This window comes from Dipodomys merriami, unplaced genomic scaffold (assembly GCF_024711535.1).
Source record: "Dipodomys merriami isolate MVZ:Mamm:240054 unplaced genomic scaffold, mDipMer1.0.p SCAF_7, whole genome shotgun sequence".
Classification (NCBI taxonomy): domain Eukaryota; kingdom Metazoa; phylum Chordata; class Mammalia; order Rodentia; family Heteromyidae; genus Dipodomys; species Dipodomys merriami.
The window spans coordinates 66,919,807-66,945,860 of record NW_027206290.1 but is presented as its reverse complement, the minus strand read 5'-3'; the positions used below and the strand labels follow the sequence as shown (position 1 = coordinate 66,945,860).

The following is a 26,054-nucleotide window of genomic DNA, read 5'->3' as shown; positions in this document are numbered from 1 at the left end:
GCAATCAATAGGATGATGGGTGCCACAGCTAGATCATCCTCAGCTCTAGGAACCTGTGTTTTTTGTTTTTGTTTTTTTTTGGGGGGTCCAGTTGTGGGGCCTGAACTCTGGGCCTGGGTGCTGTCCCTCAGCTCTTCAGCTCAAGGCTAGCGCTCTACCACTTGAACCACAGGGCCACTTCTGGCTTTCTTCTTTTTGCTTATGTGGTGCTGAGGAATCGAACCCAGGGCCTCAGGCATGCAAGGCAAGCGCTCTATCACTGAGCCACCTTCCCAGCCCCAGGAACCTGTGTTTTGAAGAAACCTTCAAATCATCTTCTCTCCCTTCTTCCATCCCTCCTTAATTTCAGTAATAGGGTTTGAATCAGAGTCTTGGACTTGCCAGGCTGGTGGTCTAATTAAACCATTCCTCCAGCCTCTTTATGGCCTGTCCTTGATGGCCTTTGGAAAGCTCATGTCTAGACCCCACCAGTTTACTCTGGTGTATAATCAGGTGATAACAGAGCTCTTACTGTATTTGTATTTCTGAAGGAAGATGCCTTTTCTAAATTCATATATATTAAATGTATAAGGGCAGTTTCATTCTAACATTTCCACATACATATACAATGCATCCCAAATCAATCTCCTCTCCTTTTATCACTCTCCTTTATCCTGCACCTACCATTCTTACAACAATTTTTTTTTTAAATTTTTATTGTAAACATACTGTACAGAGAGGTTACAATTACATGGGCAAGACAATAAGTACATTTCTTATCTAGCATTGCAGCCTCCTCCTTTGTTTACCCTTTACATCCCTTCCCAACCTCGCCCCGCCCCCTCTTACAACAATTTCAACTCGTTTCATTGTTCTGTTTTCAATCATATTCATGTAAATGCTTTTTGAAAATTTGTAATTCAGCATTACTAAGTTATATCCTGTATATGGTTTCCTAATATATACAATGTGGAGGGAAGAGGGAGTCAGCATTAGGTATGTTCTTTTTTTGCCAGTCCTGGGGCTTGAACTCAGGGCCTGGGATCTGTCCCTGACCTTCTTGCTCAAGGCTAACACTCTTACCACTTGAGCCACAGTGCTACTTCTGACTTTTTCTGAGGAATAGAACCCATGGCTTCATGTATGCTAGGCAAGCTCTCTACCACTAAGCCATATTCCCAGACCCTAGGTATGAACTTTCTTTCTCTCTCTCTCTCTTTTTTTTTTTTGTCAGTCATGGGGTTTGAACTCTGGGTTTGGGCATTGTCCCTGCGCTCTTCAGCTTGAGGTAAGGACTCTTATCACTTGAGCCACAGCACCACTTCCAGTTTTCTGGTGGTTAATTGTAGAAAAGAGTCTCATGGACTTTCCTGCCTGGGCCGGCTTTGAACTGTGATCCTCAGATCTCAGCCTCCTGAGTAGCTAGGATTAGCTAGGATTATAGGTATGAGCTACCGGCGCATGGCTAGGTATGAACTTTCTAAGGCTACAAAGCCAAGATTCAGATCATAGCTATGTTCCATAAACAGGAGTTCAGAGAAAATACTCAATTTGCATGAGATTTCCCACAAATTCTGCCAATGGATTTCAAAATGTTTTGTTTTTGGAAAATCCTCCAATAAAAATAATGCATCACACACATACATACACACACACACACAAAGAGGAAATTATGTCATATAAATGCATGGGGGTGCAGATAAAAACTCTGAGTTCTGGATAGAGGAGCAGATAGAGAAGTTGGCAAGGCCCTCCAACCTCAAGGGGTCTCCTGGGAAACTACATGACCATGTCAACCTCACAGCCAGATGTCCTAACTGTCAAGCTCATTAGGAAGTAGACAGACCAGACAGAAGCTCAACTTTGAAAAAGAAAAAAAAAGATATAAAGATTTAAAGATTTACATTTGTTCAGTTTTCCTGAGAAGCTTGTCATTCTTAGGTAGCTTGTCATCATCACCTGTGAAAGAACACATGCATTAAGAATGTGACAGAGTACAGGAAGTGCTTGATTTAATTGGAAGCATTTTCAAGAATGATATTTTTAGAAATCAAATACAATTCAAGTACAAGCAACAGTGGTTTCTCCCAATAGCCTCCTGGACCTTCACCCCAGACATTCTTAATTTTATAACCCATTCAGCATCACCATTGAATACCAGAGAAGATGTGTAGAATTTTAAGCTCTGATCATTTTTAGTTGTATTTTTTGTGCTTTTTTTTTTTTTTTTTTTTTGGTTGTGGACCTGGGTGCTGCCCCTGAGCTCCTCAGCTCAAGGCAAGCTCTCTACTACTTGAGCCACAGCACCACTTCTGGTTTTCTGGTGGTTAACTGCATATAAGAGTCTCATGGACTTTCCTGCCAGGGTTGGCTTAGAACCGCAATCCTCAGATCTCAGCCGACTGAGTAACTAGGATTACAGGCATGAGCCACCAGTACTTGGCCTTTTCTGACTCCTTTTGATTAAACTCTTGCTACCTGATATAACATAAATGTTATAATTTTCCTATCTTACAGCTAGACTCAGTTGTTTAAATAATTAATCTTAGTTACTTTAAAATGACCCAGTCATGCTTCTTTCCAGAGTTTTCTGGCTTATTTAGTAACACTCAAGAGAAACTCTGGCTTCTGATGTATTCCTCTCTGGGTATCAATGCTGGAATCCACATGCATCTTCTAGATTTTTCTCTATATCTCTGGAGGACTGTAGTTTCTGGATGGTTCCAGTTAGGCTGGTCTTTCTGGGTGGGGCTATAGAAGTTCCTAGCTCCTAGGTACCCTTTAGTATGGCCTATTTTCACTTTCATCACAAGAACAACTGAATGGAAACCTTGTAGTAACCCACACCTTCTACTATCTGAAAATAGGTCTTTTTCATAGTGGCCTTTCCTCTGACACTGAGCATGGGGCCTATGCATGGGTACACTTTGGCACTACAGGCTGATCAATGGTTTTTCTCCTGAAATACATTCTGTGAATAATGTGTTGGGCTTCAAACAAGGAGGGTCAACTAAGGCCCACAAATCAATACCAATAGCTTCTGAGCAAATTAGTTAAATCTTATCTTTTCATTCATGGGAGAAACCATTCATTAGGTAAGTTGATAAGATGGTGATTTACCCAAGTAAGGAATGTGAGTAGCTCCAAAAAAGTATGTTCTTGAACATGCCAGAGGTCCCTTTGGTGAGACACACTGTGCTACCTGGATATTAGAGAAACATTAAAAATAAAGTTTAAAATAAGAGCAGGCTGACAGGTACTGCTGGAGAAAAAAACCATAAGTTAATTAAAGTATATTTCATTTTACCCAAATTAATTTTTTTTTGCCAGTCCTGAGGCTTGAACTCAGGGCTTAGGCACTGTCTGTTTTTGCTTAAGGCTATTCTCTACCACTTGAGCCACAGAGCCACTTAGCTTTTTCTGTTTATGTGGTACTGAGGAATTGAACCCAGGGCTTCATGCATGTTGGACAAGCATTCTATCACTAAGCCACATTCCCAGCCCATTTGTTATATTTTAAAGACAGGAAGAAAAGATCATCTTTAATTTTATCATTCAAAAAATCTGTTTTGTGTGCATGCTGGTCCTGGGGCTTGAACTTAGGGCCTGTGTGCTCAGAGTTATTTTGCTTAAGGCTAGTGCTATTCCATAGATTAACTGGAGATAAGATTTTCATGAATTTAGTCGGGCGCAGGTGGCTCACGTCTGTAATCCTAGCTACTTAGGAGGCTGAGATCTAAGGATCGCAGTTCAAAGCCAGCCGGGTCAGGAAAGTCCGTGAGACTCTTTATCTCCAATAAACCACTAGAAAACCAGAACTGGTACTGTGGCTCAAGCGGTAGAGTGCTCGCCTTGAGCTGAAGAGCACAGGGACAGCGCCCAAGGCCCCACAACCAACATAAAAAAAAAAAAAAAAAAAAAAGAGTTTCATGAACTTTCTTGTCTGACTGAGTTGTTTTTTTTTTTTTTTTTTAATTATTGTGAAAATACCATACAGAGGGGTTACAATTACATGGGAAAGATAGTGAGTACATTTCTTATCAAGCATTGTTGCCTCCTCCTTTGTTTCCCCATACCATCTCTTCCCCTTTCTACCCCCTCTGACTTGGTTTTGAACCATGATTTTCAGATCTCACCATCCTGAATAACTATGATTTTAGTTGTGAGTAACTGATGCCAAGCTTTTTATTTTTAACTTTGGCATATTGTGAGGTTGCTATTGGGTACTTAGCTCAGGTTGCTAATGACTTTACAACTCAAAAAGAAAAAAAGAGGTATTGTTTAGGGTTTTTTGTTTTGTTCTGTTGGTCTTAGGGCTTGAACTCTGGGCCTGGGCACTGTCCCTCAGCTCTTCAGCTCAAGGATAGTGCTCTACCACTTGAGCCACAGCACCACTTCTGGTTTTCTGGTGGTTAATTGGAGATGAGAGTCTCACAGACTTTCCTGCTCTGGATGGATTAGAACTGCAATCCTCAGATCTCAGCCTCCTGAGTAGCTAGGATTACAGGTGTGAGCCACCAGCGCACAGCTACTGTTTGGGTTTTGACTGTCAATAATATTCTGTCCAGAGCTTCTATAATATAAGATCTAGATACATATGACAGGCAAAGGTATAGGAAAGCTACAAACTCGTGAAACCCAGGACTTTATCCTTATTTGGATTTCATCTTGTACAAAGGCTTTGCAGAAAAGAAAATATATTCACCTGGATTTTGTAATTTTTTTCCTTCTTCCCTAATAAGTTGTTCTTTTAGACCAAGACAGAAATGGATGGTCCATATCTCCTAAGGATTCCTACAATAGCAGGTGAAATGCAAAAATGCTAGTACAAGAACTAAAAGAATGAAAATTAGTGCAACTAATTTTACTAAATTTTACTAAATTTAAGGAAGTTATACTGGAATACCTGGCATTTTTCTGTAACATTGTAAAACCAAGTTATAGACATGAGAATTTACTCTAACCTATAACTTACTATGTGAACATGATCAATATTGCCATAAAACAATTCATGTACATATTTCTTTTTTTTGGGGGGGGGGTCCAGTCGTGGGGCCTGAACTCTGGGCCTGGGCGCTGTCCCTCAGCTCTTCAGCTCAAGGCTAGCGTTCTACCACTTGAGTCACAGTGCCACTTCTGGCTCTTTTCTTTTTTCTTATGTGGTGCTGAGGAATTGAACCCAGGGCCTCATGCATGCAAGGCAAGCGCTCTACCACTGAGCCACCTTTCTAGCCCCTCATGTACATATTTCTAGTTGGTTAATATATTTTATTATCAAGAGGTATGCTCCTTAGGTTTGAGCCACAGCTCCACTTCCTTTACTTTTTTTTTTTTGGTTATGGGGCTTGAACTCTGAGCTCTTCAGCTCAAGGCAAGCACTCTACCACTTGAGCCACAGGGCTATTTCCAGTTTTCTGGTGGTTAATTGGAGATAAAGAGTCTCACAGACTTTCCTGCCCAGTCTGGCTTTGAACCACAATTCTAAGATCTCAGCCTCCTGAGTAGCTAGGATTACAGGTGTGAGCCACTGGCACCAGGCTTAATTTTGCATTTTTTTATTCTACCAATATTACTTTGACAATTTGAAGAGTGATTTGTGAAAGTATGTTTTTAGCTATTTTCCTTCAAATATTTCAAAAATGAATGTCTCCAAATCATAACTAGTAATTATAAGAATATATAGTCAGTTTCCAATAGATTTTTTTTTTTTTGGGTCCGGTCGTAGGGCCTGAACTCTGGGCCTGGGCGCTATCCCTCAGCTCTTCAGCTCAAGGCTAGCACTCTAAGACTTGAGCCACAGCGCCACTTCCAGCTTTTTTCTTTTTGCTTATGTGGTGCTGAGGAATCGAACCTAGGGCCTCAGGCATGCAAGGCAAGCGCTCTACCACTGAGCCACCTTCTCAGCCCCTCCAATAGATTTCTAATCTTCAAAACAATTTCAGATTCAGAGCTACATCAACATATTAATTGGGAAAGATTCCTTTGTCCAGCTGCCTTTCCCTCTTACTTGATAAATGTAATCATGTACACCAGGTAGTCCAGCTACTCACCATGTGTTTGGCAAAGCTCCCACCAGGACCAGTGCTGCGTACTAGGTGTCCTTCAGAAGGGAAGTTGAAGTTGCCAGCATTCAGGTTTTCTCGTGTGGAGTGATTACCAAAGAGAACAAATGGCTGCCGACTGGGGCTAATGCAGAAAGTCAACAATAGATTAGAATGTGATTAGAAAAGGGATTCCTGGTCAGGGCAACTTCCTATCACCTGAGTGAGTTCTCAGGTTATTCTGAGCAATGTCCTACAACATGAGCAAAGTCTAGTCTACCTAATGTTTCTGGCTGATTGGAAAGGAATGCCAGATGTCTCTCTCTTCCTAGTGACCTATGGGTTTAGTTGTTTAGGACCTAACTAAACCCATGCTTGGTTTGTATTTTCCAACTTGAGCTGGAAGTTTGTTGTCCATGATGTAAAGATAAAGCAAACCCTTAGTTCTATTAAATAACATCTTAACAGAAATGCCTTTAAAAAAGTATGATAATAACTCTGATTTTTAGACTAGATAAACAATATAGCAGTTATTTTCTAACTAACTTGCAGAAGAGAAGAAGAGGAATGTAAATGGTCTCATCACTATACCCTCCTGCCATCCTTATCTTACTACTTCTCTTAGCTGGACCTCATACACATTTCCTGCTTATTCCTCAGCCCATCCAAACAACTCCCCTCACTCATTTCATTCACAGTGCTCTTGCAAAAGATACCAGTGAATCCCATTGATATCTGATTCCTCATCCCTAAATCTAAACAGCCTTTCCTAGCTCATTCCTATTTATCTATTTCTCTCCAATCACCTGGCCTCAGTCTTATTCTGGGTTTACCATCATTTCTTTCTTGGACAACTGCAGCTTTCCCTCACTGTTTCCTTGTATCAACTTTTGCCCTTCTATAATCTAGTCTCCAAAAGTGATGACAATCTTTCAAACATGCAAAACATGTACTACCTTTGTGTTACTATTAGAAGAAAAACCTAAATCTTGCACATAGCCAAAAAGAACTTGTATAGTCTGGTCAATTTCTTCAACTCCATGCAAGGCCATTCATCCTTAACTCCCATACTCTAGCCAAGTTTGTGCTCTTTTTTAAAAAGTATTATTATTAATTTTGGTCCTGGGCTTCTGACTCTTCTCTATTTCTACTCATCATTCCTGAGGTGATCTGGCTTTCTAATTATGGTGTATACAGAACCATGTTCTTTTCTATTTCATGGGACCAATCAGAGTTGTAATATATTTCCATATGAGTATTTATTTTTATTATTATGGGATGATATACAGAAAGGTTACAGTTTCAAAAGTCAGGCAATGAGTTTATTTCTTTTTGGACAATGTAACCCCATCCTTCACTCTCTCCAAGTTTTCCCCTCTAGTCCTCACACAAAATTTGTGTAGTTTATTGTCTAGTGAGTACCACTGCTTCATTTGTCCATCTTTGTCTATTTCTGTGATCCCTTTTACCATCTCAAAGACACATAAACAAAACAAAAAGATGGGGCTGGGAAGTTGGCTCAGTGGTAGAGCGCTTGCCTTGCATGCCTGAGGCCCTGGGTTCAATTCCTCAGCACCACATAAGCAAAAAGAAAAAAGCTGGAAGTGGCGCTGTAACTCAAGTGGTAGAGCGCTACCCTTGAGCTGAAGAGCTGAGGGACAGTGCCCAGGCCAAGAGTTCAGGCCCCACGACTGGACCCAAAATAACAAAAGAAAAAAAAAACCAAAAAGAAAAAAACCCTCATTTCCATTTCCTGGAGTTCATTTTGGTATGTTATTTTGATTGGTGTCTTAATTCTCTATCACATTATAAACTCCATAGGGCAGAAACCATATTTGTTTGTTTTGTTTTTTAATCATTTCTCTTTGATATATCATATGTTGCTATCATATATTTGATAACAGAAGAATGTTTTACTTTTTATATAAACAACTTGTTTGTAGTTTTAAAAAAAGGCCTTGCTGGGAATCTGAATGAGGAATATTGGAACCGTTTCATGAATGCACAGAGCTCACTTTTACAACAGGATTAACCTACTGGTTCCTCCTAGAATATTATAGTTTCATTTCACTTAGCCAGAGATCTCCCACATTTCAAACTGCCTGTGGTCCATTCAGTCCAGTAAAGCTTTCAGTTCAGTGTACCTTTCATTTTCCCTAGGATTTTTTTTTTTTTTTTTTTTTTTGTCAGTTGTGGGGCTTGAACTCTGGGCCTGGGCGCTGTCCCTGAGCTCTTTAGCTCAAGATGAGCACTTGACCACTTGAGCCACAGTGCCACTTCTGGTGGTTAATTGGAAATAAGTCTCACGGACTTTCCTGCCCAGGCTGGCTTTGAATTGCGATCCTCAGACCTCAGCCTCCTGAGTAGCTTACAGGTATGAGCTACTGGCACCCGACCATAGGAATGTTTTAAAGGAAATACTGAAGGAATACTTGATAGTTTCCACTATCCCCTCCTTTTCCTTAAATTGCTGGTATTTCCTTTTCATTTTCCTTAAGAATTACAACTTGAGGTTTTGGGTAAACTAGCGCCATCAAAAATACAAGGGATTAATTTTTCTTCTGAAACTTAATGCAAGCCAAGTAAACTTTGGGCAAAAAAATGATCAATCTGAGTCCCACCAGTGTAGTTTACGGTATTGTGAACTGAAATGGTGAATCTGAGTCCCATCAGGGTAGTTGATGTCACTGTTATAGAACTGGAATTAAGAAAACAGGAAAGTTCTATATTCTCTATCCATCAAGGGAAGCACCTCTGCTGCTCAAGAGAAAAACGCAGAAGGAAGCACTCTAGAACCCTCTATCCTCTTCATGGTGTGGACCCTGAGCCTCATCCCTCTTTCTTCCCACAAGTCACTGTTGTGCTCCTGCCTAGCCCCTCTTGGACACTATCTCTTCTTATTTTCCTGGGCTAGGAATGGAGTAAAAATTTCTTTCTTTAAATTTCAGCAGGTTATAATGTTTTCATGCTAATTTATTATAAAGTTACAGAAAAATAAAACAAATACAAAAATGCAAAAGCAGTAAAATAACTTGAGTTTATAGAGTATTCATACCCTCTGATAAGTCAAGCTATACTCTCCTGACTCAAACTTCTGAACTTGGATGTTCCATATATCTGTGCCACCCCACCCATATCATCCTCATCAACTATGTTTTCTATTTCACCGTCCACTATTCTTTCCCAGGAATATTACCTGTTTTCAGTTATATGGCTGGAGATCATTCCATGACTAAAATAACTTCTGAATGGCTGAAAAGAAGCCAAAGTTGTATATAAGACCACAGTTTTGTAAAATCTTCACAAAATTCCTCATTTGTGTATATGTGTATGCATATGTATAAACACATCAGGTGGGTATGTAATGTGTGTAAGAAATATAAAAATGTCTGGATAACTGTAAGAACATGAAACGGTATATATAGTGGATAGTAACATGAATTTTGTGGACAAATAGTAAACAAACAAAAGTTATCAAAAAAAAGCTACAAAAGGAAAAGAAAAATTCAAATTTATAAATTTTAAATACTGTAACTGTATCAATCATCATTTATGATCCAATTTGTAACCTTATACTTTTTCCACATTTCCAATAAATGAATGTTTATTATAACTCACTCATTTAAAATCAGTAATAAGGACAGGCACTAGTGACTAGTGACAGGCCTATAATCCTAGATACTCAGGAGGCTGAGATCTAAGGATCAAGGTTCAAAGATAGCCAACACAGGCAAGTCCTTGAGACCCTTATCTCCAGTTAACCACCCAAGAGCTAGAAATAGAGCTATAATTCAAGTGATAAAGTGCTAGCTTTGAGTAACAAAGCTCAGGGACAACACTCAGGACCTGAGTTCAAGCTCCAGAACTAGCATCAAAAAAAAAAGAAAGAAAGAAAAAGGCAAGCTGGTTACCAGTTGCTAATGCCTATAATCTTAGCTACTCAGGAGGCTGAGATCTGAGAATTTCAGTTGCAAGCCAGCCTGGGAAGGAAAGTCCATGATACTCATATCTTCAAATAACCACCAAAAAACCAGAAATGGATCTGTGACTCAATTGGTAAAGTAAAAAAGTTCAGGGACAGTGCCCAGGCCTAGTTTAAGCCACAGAACTGGCACAAAAAGAAACAACAAAAAATAAGGCAAAATAAAATATCTTTCCCAAGATATACAAATGCTGAAAGAATTAATCATCAGAAAATTTGAAGCACAAAAAATGTTAAGAGGACATCCATCAAAGGCCAGGATACCAACTGCAAACAATCTATACAATGGAACCAGAGATAGTAAGATCCTTTCCTCTTTAAATAATTTTTTTTTTTTGCCAGTCCTAGGGCTTGAAAAAAGCCACTTCTGGCTTTTTCTGTTTATGTGGTACTGAGGAGTCAAACCCAGGGCTTCATGCATGCTAGGCAAGCACTCTACCACCAAGTCACATTTCCAGAAGAGATAACCAATTGATTTTTTTTTTAAATCATCTTGGGCTGAGAAGGTGGCTCAGTGGTAGAGTGCTTACCTTGCATGCATGAGGCCCTGGGTTAGATTCCTCAGCACCACATAAGCAGAAAAAAGCTGGAAAGTGGCACTGTGGCACTGTGGTTCAAGTGGGAGAGCACTAGCCTTGAGCTGAAGAGCTGAGGGAGACCACCTAGACCCAGAGTTCAGGCCCCATGACTGAAAAAAAAAATCAGCTGGGTGCTGGTGGCTTACTCCTGTAATCCTACCTACTCAGAAGACTGAGATCTGAGGACTATGGTTCCAAACCAGCAGAGACAGGAAATCCATGAGACTCATCTCCAATTAACAACCAGAAAATCAGAAGTGGAGCTGCAGCTCAAAGTGGTAGAGTGCTAGCCTTGAGTAAAAGAGCTCAGGTGCTGAGGTCAAGCCCCATGACTTGACAAAAACAAAACAAGGTTTCTAATATGTAAAAATATATATAAAAATAAAAAGTAACTTAGGGTAGTATTGTATTTTGAAAAAACTAATAAATAATGAAAATGATAAATAACTAATCCACTTACTTCTCTCTGGCTCTTCCCTTACTTACCTCACCCGCTTGAGATTCTGAAAGTTCCAATAGAAAAGGAATTTCTGTGTCAAAATTAGCAAAGAAGCTAGTCCATTGATGCTCAAAAGCCACCAAATCCTACAAAGAAAAATTTTAAAAAAAGAATGTTATATAAGAATTTTTTGGAAAACTATTATCCTGAAACTGTAAGGGATATCAACTATCAGATTGATTTCTATAATGAATAAAAAGAAATGTAATACTAATGATACACACTACAACATAGACTAATCATAAAAACATGTCAAGTGAAAGAAGCTAGATATAAAAGACTATCAGGAGCCATGCATCAGTGGCTCACACCTATAATCCCAGCTACTCAGGAGGCTGATCTGAGGATTGTGGTTCAAAGCCAGCCCAGGCAGTAAACTCCGTGAGACTCTTATCTCCAATAAACCTCCGGAAAACAGGATGTGGCACTGTGGCTAAAGTGGAAGAGTCTTAGCCTTGAGCTGAAGAACTGAGGGACAACACCCAGACCCAGAGTTCAATTCAAGCCCCACGACTGACCAAAAAAAAAAAAAAGACTATCAGGAATATGTTCAATTTATATAAAACATCCTCAAAGACAAGTAGCGATTGGTAGTTGCCTAGGGCTGTGGGTGGGAATTAAGATTGGCTTCAAGTGAGAACAGGTTAACTTTTTGGGTTGATGAAAAATTTGCTTGTTGTGATAGTTATACAGCTCTTTAAATGTATTAAATCATCAGTGAATTGTGCTTTTTTTGTGTGTTAGTTGGTCATGGGCCTTCCTCTCAGGGCCTGAGCACTGTCTCTGAGCTCTTTTGCTCAAGGCTAGCACTTTACTACTTTATGCCACAGTGACACTTCCAGAGTGTCACTTAAGCCACAGTGACACTTCCACTTTCAGAGTCTCACAGAGCTGGGCACTGGTGGCTCACGCCTGTAATCCTAGCTACTCAGGAGGTTAAGATCTGAGGATCATGGTTCAAAGCCAGCCTGGGGCAGGAAAGGCCATGAAACCCTTATCTCCAATAAACCACCAAAAAACAGAAGTGGTGCTGTGGCTCAAGTGGTAGAGTGCTCACCTTGAGCTGAAGTGCTGAGAGACAGCACTCATCCCCAAAGTTCAAGCCCCATGATTGATGCCCCCCTCCCTGCCACACACACACACACACACACACACACACACAAAAGTCTCACAGAGGGGCTGAGGTGGTGGCTCAGTGGGAGAGGGCTTGCCTTGCATGCATGAGGCCCTGGGTTCGATTCCTCAGCACCACATAAGCAAAAAGAAAAAAAGCCGGAAGTGGCGCTGTGGCTCAAGTGGTAGAGCGCTAGCCTTGAGCTGAAGAGCTGAGGGACAGCGCCCAGGCCCAGAGTTCAAGCCCCACGACCGAACCCAAAAACAAAACAAAACAAAACAAAAAAAAGTCTCACAGAAATTCCTGCTCTGTTTGGCTTGAAACTGTGATACTCAGATAACAGCCTCCTGAGTAGCTAGGATTACAGTTGTAAACCACCAGCACCTGGCTTTGAGTTGTATTTTTTTTTTTTGGTCGGTTGTGGGGCTTGAACTCTGGGCTTGGGCGCTATCCCGTGCTCTCCAGCTCAAGGTGAGTGCTCTACCGCTTGAGCCACAGCGCCACTTCCAGTTTTCTAGTGGTTTACTGGAGACAAGAGTCTCATGGATATTTCTGCCCAGGCTGGCTTTGAACCTCGATCCTCAGATCTCAGCCTCCTGAGTAGCTAGGATTACAGGCATAAGCCACCAACACATGGCACTTTCTGCTATTTTTGTGTGTGCACCAATACTGGGGCTGGGCCTCAGGATTTTTTTTTTTTTTTTGGTGGTTAACTGGAAATAAGAGTCACACAAACTTCCTTGCCCAGGCTGGTTTCAAACCTTGATCCTCAGATTTCAACCTGTTGAGTAGCTAGAATTACATGTGTGAGCCACTAGCATCTAGCAAGCTTTTTTGTGCGTCTTTCTAACTAATCAGTTTAAGGTACTCTGTTTGGTTGCTGGTACTTTGGCTTGAACTCAGGGCCTGGGCACTGTCCATAAGCTTCTTTGGGTCAAGGCTAGCACTCTCCCACTTGAGCCACAGCTCCAGTTCTGGCTTTTTCTGTTTATGTGGTACTGAGGAATCAAACCCAGGGCTTCATGCATGCTAGGCAAGCACTCTAGCACTAAGCCACATTCTCAGCCCTCCCTTAGCTTTTTCATTCAAGGCTGGTGCTATATTACTTGAGTGACAGCTCTACTTATTTTGTTTTGGGAGTGGGGTGAGGAGGCAATGATGGTAGTTAATTGAAGCTATGAATCTCATAGCTTTTCCTGCTTGGATCCCCAGATCTCAGCTTCCTGAGTATCTAGGATTATAGGCATGAGCCATCAGTGCTCAGCAAATACACCCATTTTTTAAAATTAGTGCTGGTTATAAAAAATGATAGTATTGGGGGGGGAGTGTAGTTGTGGAGATGGAAGGGCAGGGATGGTAGGGGAAAAACGAAGGAGGAGGCAACAATGCTTGATAAGAACTGTACTTATTACCTTGCTCATGTAATTGTAACGCCTCTGTACAGTATTTTCACAATAAAAAACTTATTAATAAAAAAAAGATAGTAAACAGTCTATTCTACCCTATTCTAAATGAGGGGTACAAAGTTAAAGGGACAAATCATAGGGGTTTTATATACATTAATTTACATCCATTGAGAGACACTACTGAACTGTTTATGACAATACCTATTTCATAACTTTAGGTGTTTTTTTTGTTTTTGTCAGTCATGAGCTCTTTCTGCTCAAGGCTAGTACTCTACCACTTTAAGCCATAGCTCCACTTCTAGTTTTCTGGTGGTTAACTGGAAAGTCTTATGGACTTTCCTGCACAGGCTGGCTTTGAATGGTGATCCTCAGATTTCAGCCTCCCGAGTAGCTAGGATTACAGGTATGAACCACCAGTGCCCAGCTCATGGCTTTAGTTTCATTTGTTGTTTTCCTAATGCAAATTGTTCTCCTTACCCTGAATTTTTTTTCAAAGTTCAGATGAACAATGTCGGAGAAGTTGGCAAACTACAGCTGGTGGGCAGATCCACATATTTTTTGTAGATAAACTCTTAAGACATTCACTTGTTAAAGCACTGTCTAGGGCACTTACATGTTACAATGGTATCGCTAAGTAGTTGCAGTAGAGACCAAATAGCACGCAAAGCCAAAACTATTAATCTCTAGCCCTCTGCAGAATTCTCTTTGATTCCTTTAAACCATACCTCATCTTTTTTTTTTTGGGGGGGGGTCCAGTCGTGGGGCCTGAACTCTGGGCCTGAACGCTGTCCCTCAGCTCTTCAGCTCAAGGCTAGCGCTCTACCACTTGAGCCACAGCGCCACTTTCGGCTTTTTTCTTTTTGCTTATGTGGTGCTGAGGAATCAAACCCAGGGCCTCAGGCATGCAAGGCAAGCGCTCTACCACTGAGCCAACATCCCAGCCCTCTCATCTTTTTTTTATGCTACAAAACAATAACAACAACAACAAAACACATTCTACACTGTTTCACTAAGACTTAGTCCCACAGAAAGATTATCTTTAGGAGAAACTTCAGATCCTAAACCATGAAGAAGGCCTCAGTTTTACCTCAAGTAAAGTTTTCTCATAGTAGAATAGGAAGATGTAGTATCACTTTTTCAGGTTCTCTTCCTTTCCCAATAAGCACAAGATAACAATCTAGGAAGAAACTACTCTTTCACTAAATTAAATTGTTTGTCTCCTTACTTCTGAAAGCAAATTTTCCAGAGACATAGGATCCATCTTGCTGTAAACATTCCACAGATTCAAACTCACATCTTGCAACTGGAATAAAGAACAAAAACATTGAAATAATAAGTCAGTATCATTAAGACAATCAGAATTTTTTGATATTCAGAAATTACTCTAATCGGTGTGATAAGAATAGTAAATCAAAGTTTTTTTGACCCATTACTGGGACTTGAACTTGGGGCCTTGGATTTCATTTGACTTTTTTGCTCAAGGCCAATATTCTTCCACTTGAGCCACTCTTCCATTTCCAGCTTTTTTTTTTTTTTTGGTCGGTCATGGGGCTTGCACTCTGGACCTAGGCACTCCTGAGCTCTTCAGCTCAAAGCTAGCGCTCTATCACTTGAGCCATAGGGCCACATCTGGTTTTCTGAATGACTTATTGGAGATAAGAGTCTCACGGACTTTCCTGCCCAGGCTGCCTTTGAACCGTAGTTCTCAGATCTCAGCCTCCTGAACAGCTAGGATTACAAGCGTGAGCCACAAGTACCGGGCTTATTTCCAGCTTTTTGCTGGTTAACTGGAGATAAGTCTCACAGACTTTTTTTTTGCCCTAGCTGCTCAGATCCTCAGATCCCAGCTTCCTGAGTAGTTAAGATTATAAGTATGAGCTACCAGCACCCAATATACTGTGGTTTTTATTTTTATTTTTTTGAGGAACTCAGGACCTCTTGCTTGCTCAGGTGGCACTCTGCCACCTGAACCATGCCTCCATGTCCCTAAGTGTTTCAAGTTTAATAGAACTTTCACATACTAAATACTTTCACATTCAAGAATATTTTCAGAACTTTTGGTACATTCTTTGATGATCTTCAATCATTGCTCACACATATACATACATACACATGGTAGATAAATAGATAGATAGATAGATAGATAGATAGATAAATGTATGTATACATACTATATATGCATATAATATACATTTATATGTATATAAGTATTCTATGGTTTTGTCTTTGTAATTTTAACTAAAATAATACATATCTATGGTTTAAAAAATCAAATACATATCTTTAAAGATATCAAATAGGAACAAATGCAGCAGACACTATGTTGAAAATGAACTATACAACTTGTATATGAGGACAGGAAGGAAAAACTAGGAAACAGTGAAGGAAAGGGTGACATTGTCTAAAAAGGAAATACAAGCCGGACGCCGGTGGCTCACGCCTGTAATCCTTGCTATTCAGGAGGCTAAGATCTGAGGATCACAGTTCAAAGCCAACCTGGGCAGGAAAGTCTGCTAAACCACTAGAAAACTGGAAATGGTGCTGTGGCTCAAGCGGTAGAGCGCTGGCCTTGAGCTGAAGAGCGCGGGGATAGCGCCCAAGCCCAGAGTTCAAGCCCCATGACCAACCAAAAAAAAAAAAAAAAAAAAAGAAATTATTTATTACCTGACTTATGTAACTGTAACCTCTCTGTACATCACCTTTAAAATAACAACATTTTTAATTTAAAAATCAAATAGGAGGGCTGGGAAGGTGGCTCAGTGGTAGAGTGTAACCCCTCTGTACATCACCTTTAAAATAACAACATTTTTAATTTAAAAATCAAATAGGAGGGCTGGGAAGGTGGTTCAGTGGTAGAGCACTTGCCTTGCATGCCTGAGGCCCTGGGTTCGATTCCTCAGGACCACATAAGCAAAAAGAAAAAAGCTGGAAGAGGCACTGTGGCTCAAGTGGTAGAGTGCTAGCCTTGAGCTGAAGAGCTGAGGGATAGTGCCCAGGCCCAGAGTTCAGGCCCCATGACTGGACCCCCCCAAAAAAAAATCAAATAGGAAATTTAAAATTAAAAAATGTGACTTCCCTACTCCAACCTCTAAACATCTTCTGTTATCTTCACTCCACAAAAGCAACTACTAAAAACTCTTTTTTTTGGTATACAGATAGATGTAAATTTTTTTTATTTTAGTATTGGAGTTTGAACTCAAGAGTCTTGTACTTGCTAGGCTAGTGCCTACCACTTGAGCCATGTCTCTAGTCCTGCTTTTTGTTGGTTCTTTTGGACTTTTCTGACCAGGTTGTTTTTTTGGTTTTTTAGTTTTTTGGGGGGGGGTCCGGTCCTGGGGCCTGAACTCTGGGTCTGGGTGCTGTCCCTCAGCTCTTCAGCTCAAGGCTAGTGCTCTACCACTTGAGCCACAGCGCCACTTTCGGCTTTTTTCTTTTTGCTTATGTGGTGCTGAGAAATCAAACCCAGGGCCTCATGCATGCAAGGCAAGCGCTCTACCACTGAGCCACCTTCCCAGCCCCCCAGGTTGGTTTTGAACTATAATCGTCTCAGCCTCTTGAGTAGGTAGGATTACAGACATAAGCCACTGTCACTCAGCTTTTTCTACTTCTTTTTAAACTTCATAATCTCTGGATACCAACCACGGAGAATTTTACCTTTCGTGTGTGTGCGTGTGTGTGTGTGCGTGTGCGTGTGTGTGCGTGTGCGTGTGCGTGCGTGCGTGCGTGCGTGCGTGCGTGTGTGTGTACTGGGTCTTGAATTCAGGGCCTGGGCATTGTTCCTGAGCTTTTGTGCTCAATAGTGCTCTATCACTTGAGACACAGCTCCATTTCTGGCTTTTCGATGGTTAATTGGAAAAAAAGTTTCACAGTCTTTTCTGCTAAGGCTGGTTTTGAACCACAATTTTCAGATCTCAGCCTCCTGAATAGCTAGGGTTGTAGGCATACCCACTGGTGTCCAACTTAAAATGCGGATATATATCCTTGCATCTAACAGATTGTGATCTTTTAATGTTCTGTTTAATGTTTTGTTTTAGCTTGTTTTCTGAGGTAAGATGTCATTATGTAGCCCATGTTTACTTCCAACTCACTGCTATGATCTGAATACTAAATACTATACACAGGTTCATCTGTTAAATGCCTGGACCTGAGCTGGTGGTGCTACTTTGAGAGGTAGTGAAATCTTAGTAGGCAGGGCCTAGCTACAGAAGTAGGTCACTAAGGGTGTGCTTTTTGTTGTTGTTGGTGGTGGTGGTTGTGGGGTTTGAACTCTGGGCTTGGGTGCTGTCCCTACGCTCTTCAGCTCAAGGTGAACGCTCTACCACTTAAGCTACAGCACCACTTCTGGTTTTTTGGTAGTTAATTGGAGATAAGAGTCTCATGGACTTTCCTGCCCAGGCTGGCTTTGAACCGAGATCCTCAGATCTCAGTCTCCTGAGGAGCTAGGATTACAGGAGTGGGCCACTGGTGCCCAGCAAGGGTGTGCTTTTCAAATTCATACTTGGTTTCCAATCCCTTCCTCTCTCTGCTTCCCATGTTCCCACTGCCAAGATGTTCTGCCTCATCATAGGCCTGGAATCAACAGTCAAGGCCCATGGACTAAACCCATGAGCCAAAATGTATTAAATCAGGTATTTCACCAGTGACAAAAAGTCTAACACACTTGTGATCACACATATGATCCCAATCTCTTGAGTGTTGGAATTAGAAATGTGTGTCAACATTCCTGGCTTACTGTTTTTAAAAAATCTTACTTCACATTTTAGTATGAAGATTTTGTTTGTCCATAAATAAGTGAAATAATTGCTTACTTTCATTAGCTAGATGGTTGCTATTAGGATCCTCCCTTAGGAAGCCAGTTGTTATAAATTTATCTTGCCAAGTAATAGCTCTTTCTAGCAGCTCAAGGATAAGAAGTTGAAAGAAAAACACAAGCTATAAAACTTCCCTCTACAGCTTCCAGGTAGAGATAGTTCTCCATATCTATGAACCCAGTTTAGCTTAGTCTCAATGCCAAATAAAATTATGACCTAGCCTAGACGGGCTTTCTTTCTCCTGCTGACAATCTACCACCATCAGGGACAAAAGGCCCTCTAAGCCAGGCACCAGTGGCTCATACCTGTAATCCTAGCTACTCAGGAGGTTGAGATCTGAGGACTGCAGTTTGAAGGCAGCAGGGAAGGAAAGTCCCTGAGACTCTCACCTTCAAACCACCAGAAAACAGGAAGTGGTATGGCTCAAAGTGCTAGCGTTGAGCAAAAGAGGGGATGGTGCCCAGGCCCAGAATTCAAGTCCCACAACTGACTAAACAAATAAATAAGGGACCTCTGATTGATGACCTTCCATTGGATATGGCTGTTTAATTAAAAACAAAGTTTAAAATGTAAAGTTATAAGTATCTATAGCTCTCTTTTTAGCCATCATAGGTGGCCAGAGGGTCTGACGTAGGCAGTCATCAATCCCTCAGAGTTCAGTAGAGAGGACACTAGCAGAGTAAACTGTTCCACATCTTAAATAACTGGGAAAGAGAGGGTAAAGAAGAGAACTGAGACTTCAGGTGAGGAAAGGTGAAGTAGAGTCAAAATATCTGAAGAATAAAAACTAACAACTACATAGGAGCAGAATAAAAGAATTTCTTTCTTTCTTTCTTTCTTTTTTTTTTTTTGAGACAGTAAGACTCTGTATGTACCTCAGGCTAGCATTCAAGTTGACATCCTCCTACCTCAGCCTTCCAAGTAGTGGGACTATAGGCATTTACCACTACACTGGCCGTGATATATGCCATTTCCTCCAAATAACCCACCTTACTGTGTAAAGATCAAAGTTGTTAGGGGGCAGGGACCTTTCTGAATGTGGCATCAAGGTATTTAGTACCTTAAGGCAGGAGTCAGACAGCCTGCCTCACTTGGGTTGTATTAACATTGGCTCTGAGACAAACCATCTGAACTTGGCCAAAGCCTACCGTCACTTACTTTGTGACTGGGAAGTTCATTCAACTTCTTTGAAAAAGAGACATATAAAATAGTACCTACCTTAGAGAGTTTTATAAAAATTAAACCAGCTGGGTACCAGTGGTTCACACTTATAATCCTAGCTACTCAGGAGACTGAGATCTGAGGATCATGGTTCAAAGCCGGCCCAGGCAGGAAAGTCCGTGAGGCTCTTACCTCCAATTAACCACCAGAAAAAACAGAAGTGGCACTATGGCTCAAGTGGTAGAGTGCTCCCCTTGACCTAAACAGCTCAGGGACATTGCCCAGGCCTAGAGTTCAAGCCCCAAGACTGACAAAAAAAAAATTAAACCAGTCACTTCATATAAAGTGCTCAGAGTAGTGTCTGTCATGTAAGTTGACATTCTACAAATGTCTAGTTCATACAATTAAAATACAATCATTATTAGCCAGGCACTGGTGGCTCACACTTGTAATCTAACCTACTCAGGAGGCTAAGATCTGAGGTTTGAAGCCAGCCTCAGCAGGAAAGTCTGCAAGAACTTTATATCCAATTAACCACCAGAAAACTAAAAGTGGAGCTGTGGCTCAAAGTGGTAGGGTGTTAGCCTTGAGTGAAAAAGCTCAGGGGCAGTGCCCAGGTGGTAAATTCAAGCCCTTCCCCCCAAATAATTTATGTCTGGTGGTTTGTCTCCCTTCAAGCCCCTAAACTTCTGAATTAGAGAGTACTATTTCCCAAAGACTTGCTGAGGTTCTGCTACTTGGTATAAGTGGAAAAATTCTGTTGCTTTAGAGTAGGAAAAGTCAAGTCTAAGTGGTCCTGCCAAGCATATTTCCTAGGGATTCTGATATTTCTCAGGCTTGCTTCTAAGGTATAACAGGATGTGCCCATTTCTAACATGATAACTCTTTGCCTCCTTGGCTTCCTGTGCTGGATGGGGCAGGTCATGTGTCAGTGTGTATCCAATCGAGGCACGTGGAGCCTGTGGTCTGGCTGCTAATCTACTAGGCCTTTCCAGAGAGTCCTTTTCCTTAGATTCATTCATTAATTGACTTAACAAAGAGTCACTGGTCATCTGCTAAATTTAAGAACACTGAATTGGGGTTCGAAGCCAGCTCAGGCAAGAAAATCCATGAATCTTTTAACTCAAATTAATCACCAAAAAGCTGGAAGTGGAGCTGTGGCTCAAGTAGTATAGTGCTAGCTTTGAGCATAAAAGCTCATGTACAGTGTCCCAGCCAAGCTCAAGACCCAGGGCTGGCACAAAAACAACAACAACTGTTTTGCATTTCAAATATCCTAACGTGCTCCATGTCCTTGGGAAGTAACAGTCAGGTTTTCAGAGGGATACAGTAATGTATGCTCACTTTGTGAGATCTTCATAATTAACAGCACTGGCAGACAAAAACCAAATACACTGCTTTTCATACATACCTCATATTTCATGGTAAAAAATCCATCCCCTCCAATGCCCTCAAGTGCAAAGGCCTGTACAATTGGCCATTTCTCCACCACAAACATATCAAATATCTGTAAGTGACCTAGAGGAATCAAATACAACAACACATATCAAATGCTATCCTGGACATAGCAGTCTTTAAACCTGATCTAACATGGTCAGATAGGCATCATTTCTCACAAGTTCACCAGGGCCTCATCTGCAAAATACATTCAAAGGAAAAAAGGTTATACATTCAAACTAGAAATACTATATAAAATCCAAGGAAAATTCTAACCTAAGCAAGTGACATAAATTCAGATTTCTCTACATTTTCATTTTGATTTCCTAATTAAGTAAAAAGTAAGTAAGTAAATAGTACTCTGTTACAACTGACTTGCATCATTTAGTGGGTGTAATTATTAACAGATCTGAAGTTGGCTTCTTTCCCTTAGGAAACATGGCCAACTTCCTCAAGGGAAAATTACCAAATCAAAAAGTTTCCTTTCTTGTAACAATAGCAAATACAGTTTTTTTTTAATACAATACTAAGCCAGGCACTGCACAGTTTAAAGCCAGCCCATGCAGTAAAGTCCATGAGACTTTTATCCTCAATTAGTCACCAAAAACTGTAAGAGATGAGGCTCAGGTCATACAGCATCAGCCTTGAGCAAAAAATCTAAGGGACAGTGCTGAGACTGGCTCTGAGATTCAGCCCCAGTACCAATTTTTTTTTTTTTTTGTATTCCACATATCATTTTTTCTTTTTTGGCTGGTTATGGGGGCTTGAATTCTGGGCCTGGGCACTGTCTCTCAGTTCTTCAGCTCAAGGCTAGCGGTCTACCCTTTGAGCCACAGCATGACTTCTGGTTTTCTGAGTGATTCACTGGAGATAAGAGTTTCATGGACTTTCCTGCCTGGGCTGGCTTTGAACTTATCCTCAGAGCTCAGCCTTCTGAGTAGCTAGGATTACAGGTGTGAGCCCCTGGTGCCCGGCTCCACACATCATTTTTTTTTTGTTTTTATTTTTTATTTTTAGGTCCGGTTGTGGGGCCTGAACTCTGGGCCTGGGTGCTGTCCCTCAGCTCTTCAGCTCAAGGCTAGCGCTCTACCACTTGAGCCACAGCGCCACTTCCGGCTTTTTGCTTATGTGGTGCTGAGGAATCGAACCCAGGGCCTCATGCATGCAAGGCAAGCACTCTACCACTGGGCCACCTTCCCAGCCCACACATCGGTTTTTAACCTCTCTGTCAGCATATCATTTTTTTAGCCACTCTGTCAGCATATTTTTAAATGGCTATCTAAATTACTACTTTTTTTTTTTAACCAAGAGGCCTCACATAAAAAAGAGATACAGAGGCAAGTATGTTGACAAATGCCTGTATATCAAGCATTCTGAAGGCAGAGGAATGAAGGTCTCAAGTTTGAGCCCACCCTGGGCTACATAGTGAGTCCCAGGATAACCTGGGCTATGTTTCAGGAAAAAAAAGTGATACAAACTAAATGTCAATTGTACTAAATCCTTTATTAGATCTTCTTCTTGGCCACAGGTAGCTTGCTGTGTTGATGTGAAAATTTCATTTATGAATACAAGCTTGTATAGGAAAGTCCCCAAACTTCACTCTGCTTCATTCTTTGCCTTAGTAAAAATGAATCAAGGCATTTCCCATCTGAATGCTTCCAAAGAAAGAAACAGGCATTCCATTTATACACTATCCAATAAAAACCCACTATAAGAGACTTACCTTGGGAGCTATAAGGAATGCCAATTTTACTACAGTCTCGAACCATGTCCACAAAGCTGGAAATTTTAAATTCTTCTGCAGCTTCCTCATCTTCATACTGAAGACAAATTAAAACAGACAGTAATGAGATGTTATACAAAGTTCTTTATTGTCCCTGTATTTTATCAGAGTTGACCTAAGTAACCTTTATAGAGGCTGCAAGAATCAGTCATTTGCTAGTCAGAAATACTTGTCAAACTCATATCATACACACACACACACACAAAAAATTAAAATGGATCAAGAGACTTAAATGTAGAAGATAAAACTTGGAGCAGGGCACTGGTGGCTCATGCCTGTGTAATCCTAGCTACTCAGGAGGCTGAGATCTGAGGATCGCAGTTCAAAGCCAGCCTGTGAAAGTCCGTGAAACTCTTATCTCCAATAAACCACCAGAAAACCGGAAGTGGCGCTGTAGCTCAAGTGGTAGAGCATTAGCCTTGAGCTGAAGAGTTGAGGGATGGCATCCAGACCCCAGAGTTCAAGCCTCACGACCGACCAAAAAAAAAGATAAAACTTGGCCAACACCCTTAAACCCCTCTTTCACATGGAAAAAAGAGTTCCTTTTTTTTTTTTGGTCCAGTCGTGGGACCTGAACTCTGGGCCTGGGTACTGTCTTCTCAGCTCTTCAGCTCAAGGCTAGGGCTCTACCACTTGAGCCACAGTGCCACTTCCCGCTTTTTCCTTTTTGCTTATGTGATGCTGAGGAATCGAACCCAGGGCCTCATGCATGCAAGGCAAGCGCTCTAACACTGAGCCAACTTCCCAGCCCGGAAAAAAGAGTTCTTGACCAATACTGGTGAACAATTTCTATGAAATCCCAAATCTCAAGGATTCCAAAATAAGAATATCACAAAATTAAAAAAAAAAATCTCCAAGGGCAGTCCCTAGATACTACTAGCCTGGAGAGAGACTGGATTCAGGCTAGAATAGAATAAGTCAGGACAGTGGATTTATAAAGCTATTACTAGGCCCCAGTTTAAATAGGTAAAAAACTTATTTAAAAGTTAGCTTCATGGGGCTGGGAAGGTGGCTCAGTGGTAGAGCGCTTACCTTGCATGCATGAGGACCTGGGTTTGATTCCTTAGCACCACATAAGCAAAAAGAAAAAAGCTGGAAGTGGTGGCTGTGGCTCAAGTGGTAGAGTGCTAGCCTTGAGCTGAAGAGCTGAGGGACAGCGCCCAGGCCCAGAGTTCAGGCCCCATGACCAGACCCCCCCCCCCAAAAAAAAAAGTTAGCTTCATATGAAATTCAAAACTTTCCACTTGAAACAAGGAGCTATTTTTATGTAATCACACTCTACAATTTGATTTTTAGGGGAACAGGAGGGGTACCTCCTGTTCCACACCAACACTTTCCTTAAGTATGTACCTATTTTCTTTTACGCCTTACCTCATTTTCAGTCATGCAGTGGAAATGCAGATTTCTCCAATGTGCCACATAGGGTAACAGATAGCGATAGTTGACAGGGTTACAGTACAGATGGACACTATCTGATTTAATCAATATAATCACATCTGCAAGATAAAAAAAAATCAAAATACAAGAGTATTATACAAAGGCTTTTTCCATTAAATGTTTCCTGCCAAAAAATTACTAAAACCATTAAGGGATGAGTATATATAGGCTCAGTGATAAAGTATTTGCCTGTATATGTAAGACCCTGGGTTCATCCACACCATCGTAAAAAGCAAAACAAAAACCAAAATAAAATATTAAAACCACTTCAAAAACAATGTAACAAAACCTTAAACTAAAACTATTTAGTCAGTTAATGTGCTTCAAAATGACTATAGAACTGTCAGGTAGTGACAGTACGGGTTTATTATACCCTGTACAGTGTTCACACCACTGCCTTCTTGATAAGGTCGGTACAAAATTAGTCAAATAGGCTTCATCTCCTGAAATAGTTGTGTTTTGCAAAGCCCATCACAGTCAAATCTGTAGTACTAAACTCAGTTGTGTACTTCAGTGCAGAGTCAAATATTAGATAGAATCCATGGTTACAGGGGCAGGAAACAACACCAAGCAGGGTAGTGACTTTTCTTCCACGGACATCAGTGTTGAAAACTCTTGGCCACTGGCTCCAGATAACTGTGGGCCTAAACACTGTCAGTTTTTTGGAAGGGTTCCTGTAGGGCAATGAACTCTGTACACAGGAAAAGCTGGGAGGAAGGAAGTAGAAATGGAAGAAGCATCTATAAATATATCAGCACCTCACAGACTTAAGGAACAGCTATTAATATTGGTTGGTCATGTAAATAACATAAATCCCAAGGGTACAAATAAACCCAGGTAAACAGAAGGAGCTTGGAATGTGGCAGGAACAGTAAAGTAGTAGCCAGAATATTGAAAAAGAAAGCAGTCAGACTTCTAGAAGAAAATGAAGAAATAAGTTACTGGAGGTGAAAAAGTACACGGGGGAGGAGAGTATCTGATGCAGCAAGTTTAGCAATGCCAACACAGCAGTGCAGTGTGAAAGACCACACTGTATGAAAACACACTAAATCCCAGTAAACATTAACCCCAGCTGACCACATGTCTGGGTGGCCTAAAACAAAGCTCCATGACGATGGCCTTTTAAGCCATTCTGCTCTATACCTGGCTGGTCCAGAGTGTTCAGGAAACACACTAAGCACAGCTTTTCACTATGACTCCTAGGGAAGTGCTAGAATCAAATGACAGCAAAAGGCAGAAAAGGCCACCCTCTAAACCAATCTCTCAGGACTGCTTCCTCCTCTTCTCTTCCCCCAACAGTCTGGTCCTAAATCAGTAGATTATCTACTGAAGAGTAAAAGTGTGATATCACTGAAAGACTGAGGGTTTCTAGTATCAAATTCTAAACTGTAACTCAAAAAATTAGAAGCCAATAACAGAACACAACAGCCTTAGGCTAAACCTAACTAAGCATTCTCAGGTTCTCAAGACGGATGTCACCATGATGAATATAAGTTTAACAGAATATAGAATCAGGTAAAAGAAGGAAGTACATAAGAATGAAGTGAAAATATAAGATATAAGATATTTTCATGTCTTTTTAATAAAAATCCCTAATGTTGGTCTCTTCCTTCCTCTATAGGAGCAAAATTTATCTGGTGATTTCAAGTTTCTAACTATTTGGATTTTAAAATAAGTTTATAATTTGGAGGGAAATGTTCATTTGCTAAACATCCTTTGAGCCAGGGGACAGTATAAATGTAAGTAAAAAAGCACCTTTGAGCTGGGCACCAGTGGCTCACACCTATTACATAATCCTAGCTACTCAGGAAGCTGTGATCTAAGGA

At 40.9% G+C, this 26,054-nt stretch overlaps 1 protein-coding gene across 3 annotated transcripts in view; it reads right to left on the bottom strand.

The window, feature by feature from the left end:
• Dnaaf9 (dynein axonemal assembly factor 9) overlaps positions 1-26,054 on the bottom strand; it is a 128,540-nt gene that overhangs the window by 79,238 nt on the left and 23,248 nt on the right. For all 3 annotated transcript variants that reach the window (XM_070006875.1, XM_070006874.1, XM_070006876.1), the window contains exons 4-12: positions 24,163-24,287; positions 22,732-22,828; positions 20,983-21,089; positions 14,825-14,902; positions 11,067-11,165; positions 9,217-9,272; positions 6,030-6,165; positions 3,100-3,181; positions 1,884-1,938 (exon numbers count right to left, since the gene is read on the bottom strand). In XM_070006875.1, coding sequence (XP_069862976.1) covers positions 1,884-1,938; positions 3,100-3,181; positions 6,030-6,165; positions 9,217-9,272; positions 11,067-11,165; positions 14,825-14,902; positions 20,983-21,089; positions 22,732-22,828; positions 24,163-24,287 — 835 coding nt within the window. The remainder of the gene's footprint in view (positions 1-1,883; positions 1,939-3,099; positions 3,182-6,029; positions 6,166-9,216; positions 9,273-11,066; positions 11,166-14,824; positions 14,903-20,982; positions 21,090-22,731; positions 22,829-24,162; positions 24,288-26,054) is intronic.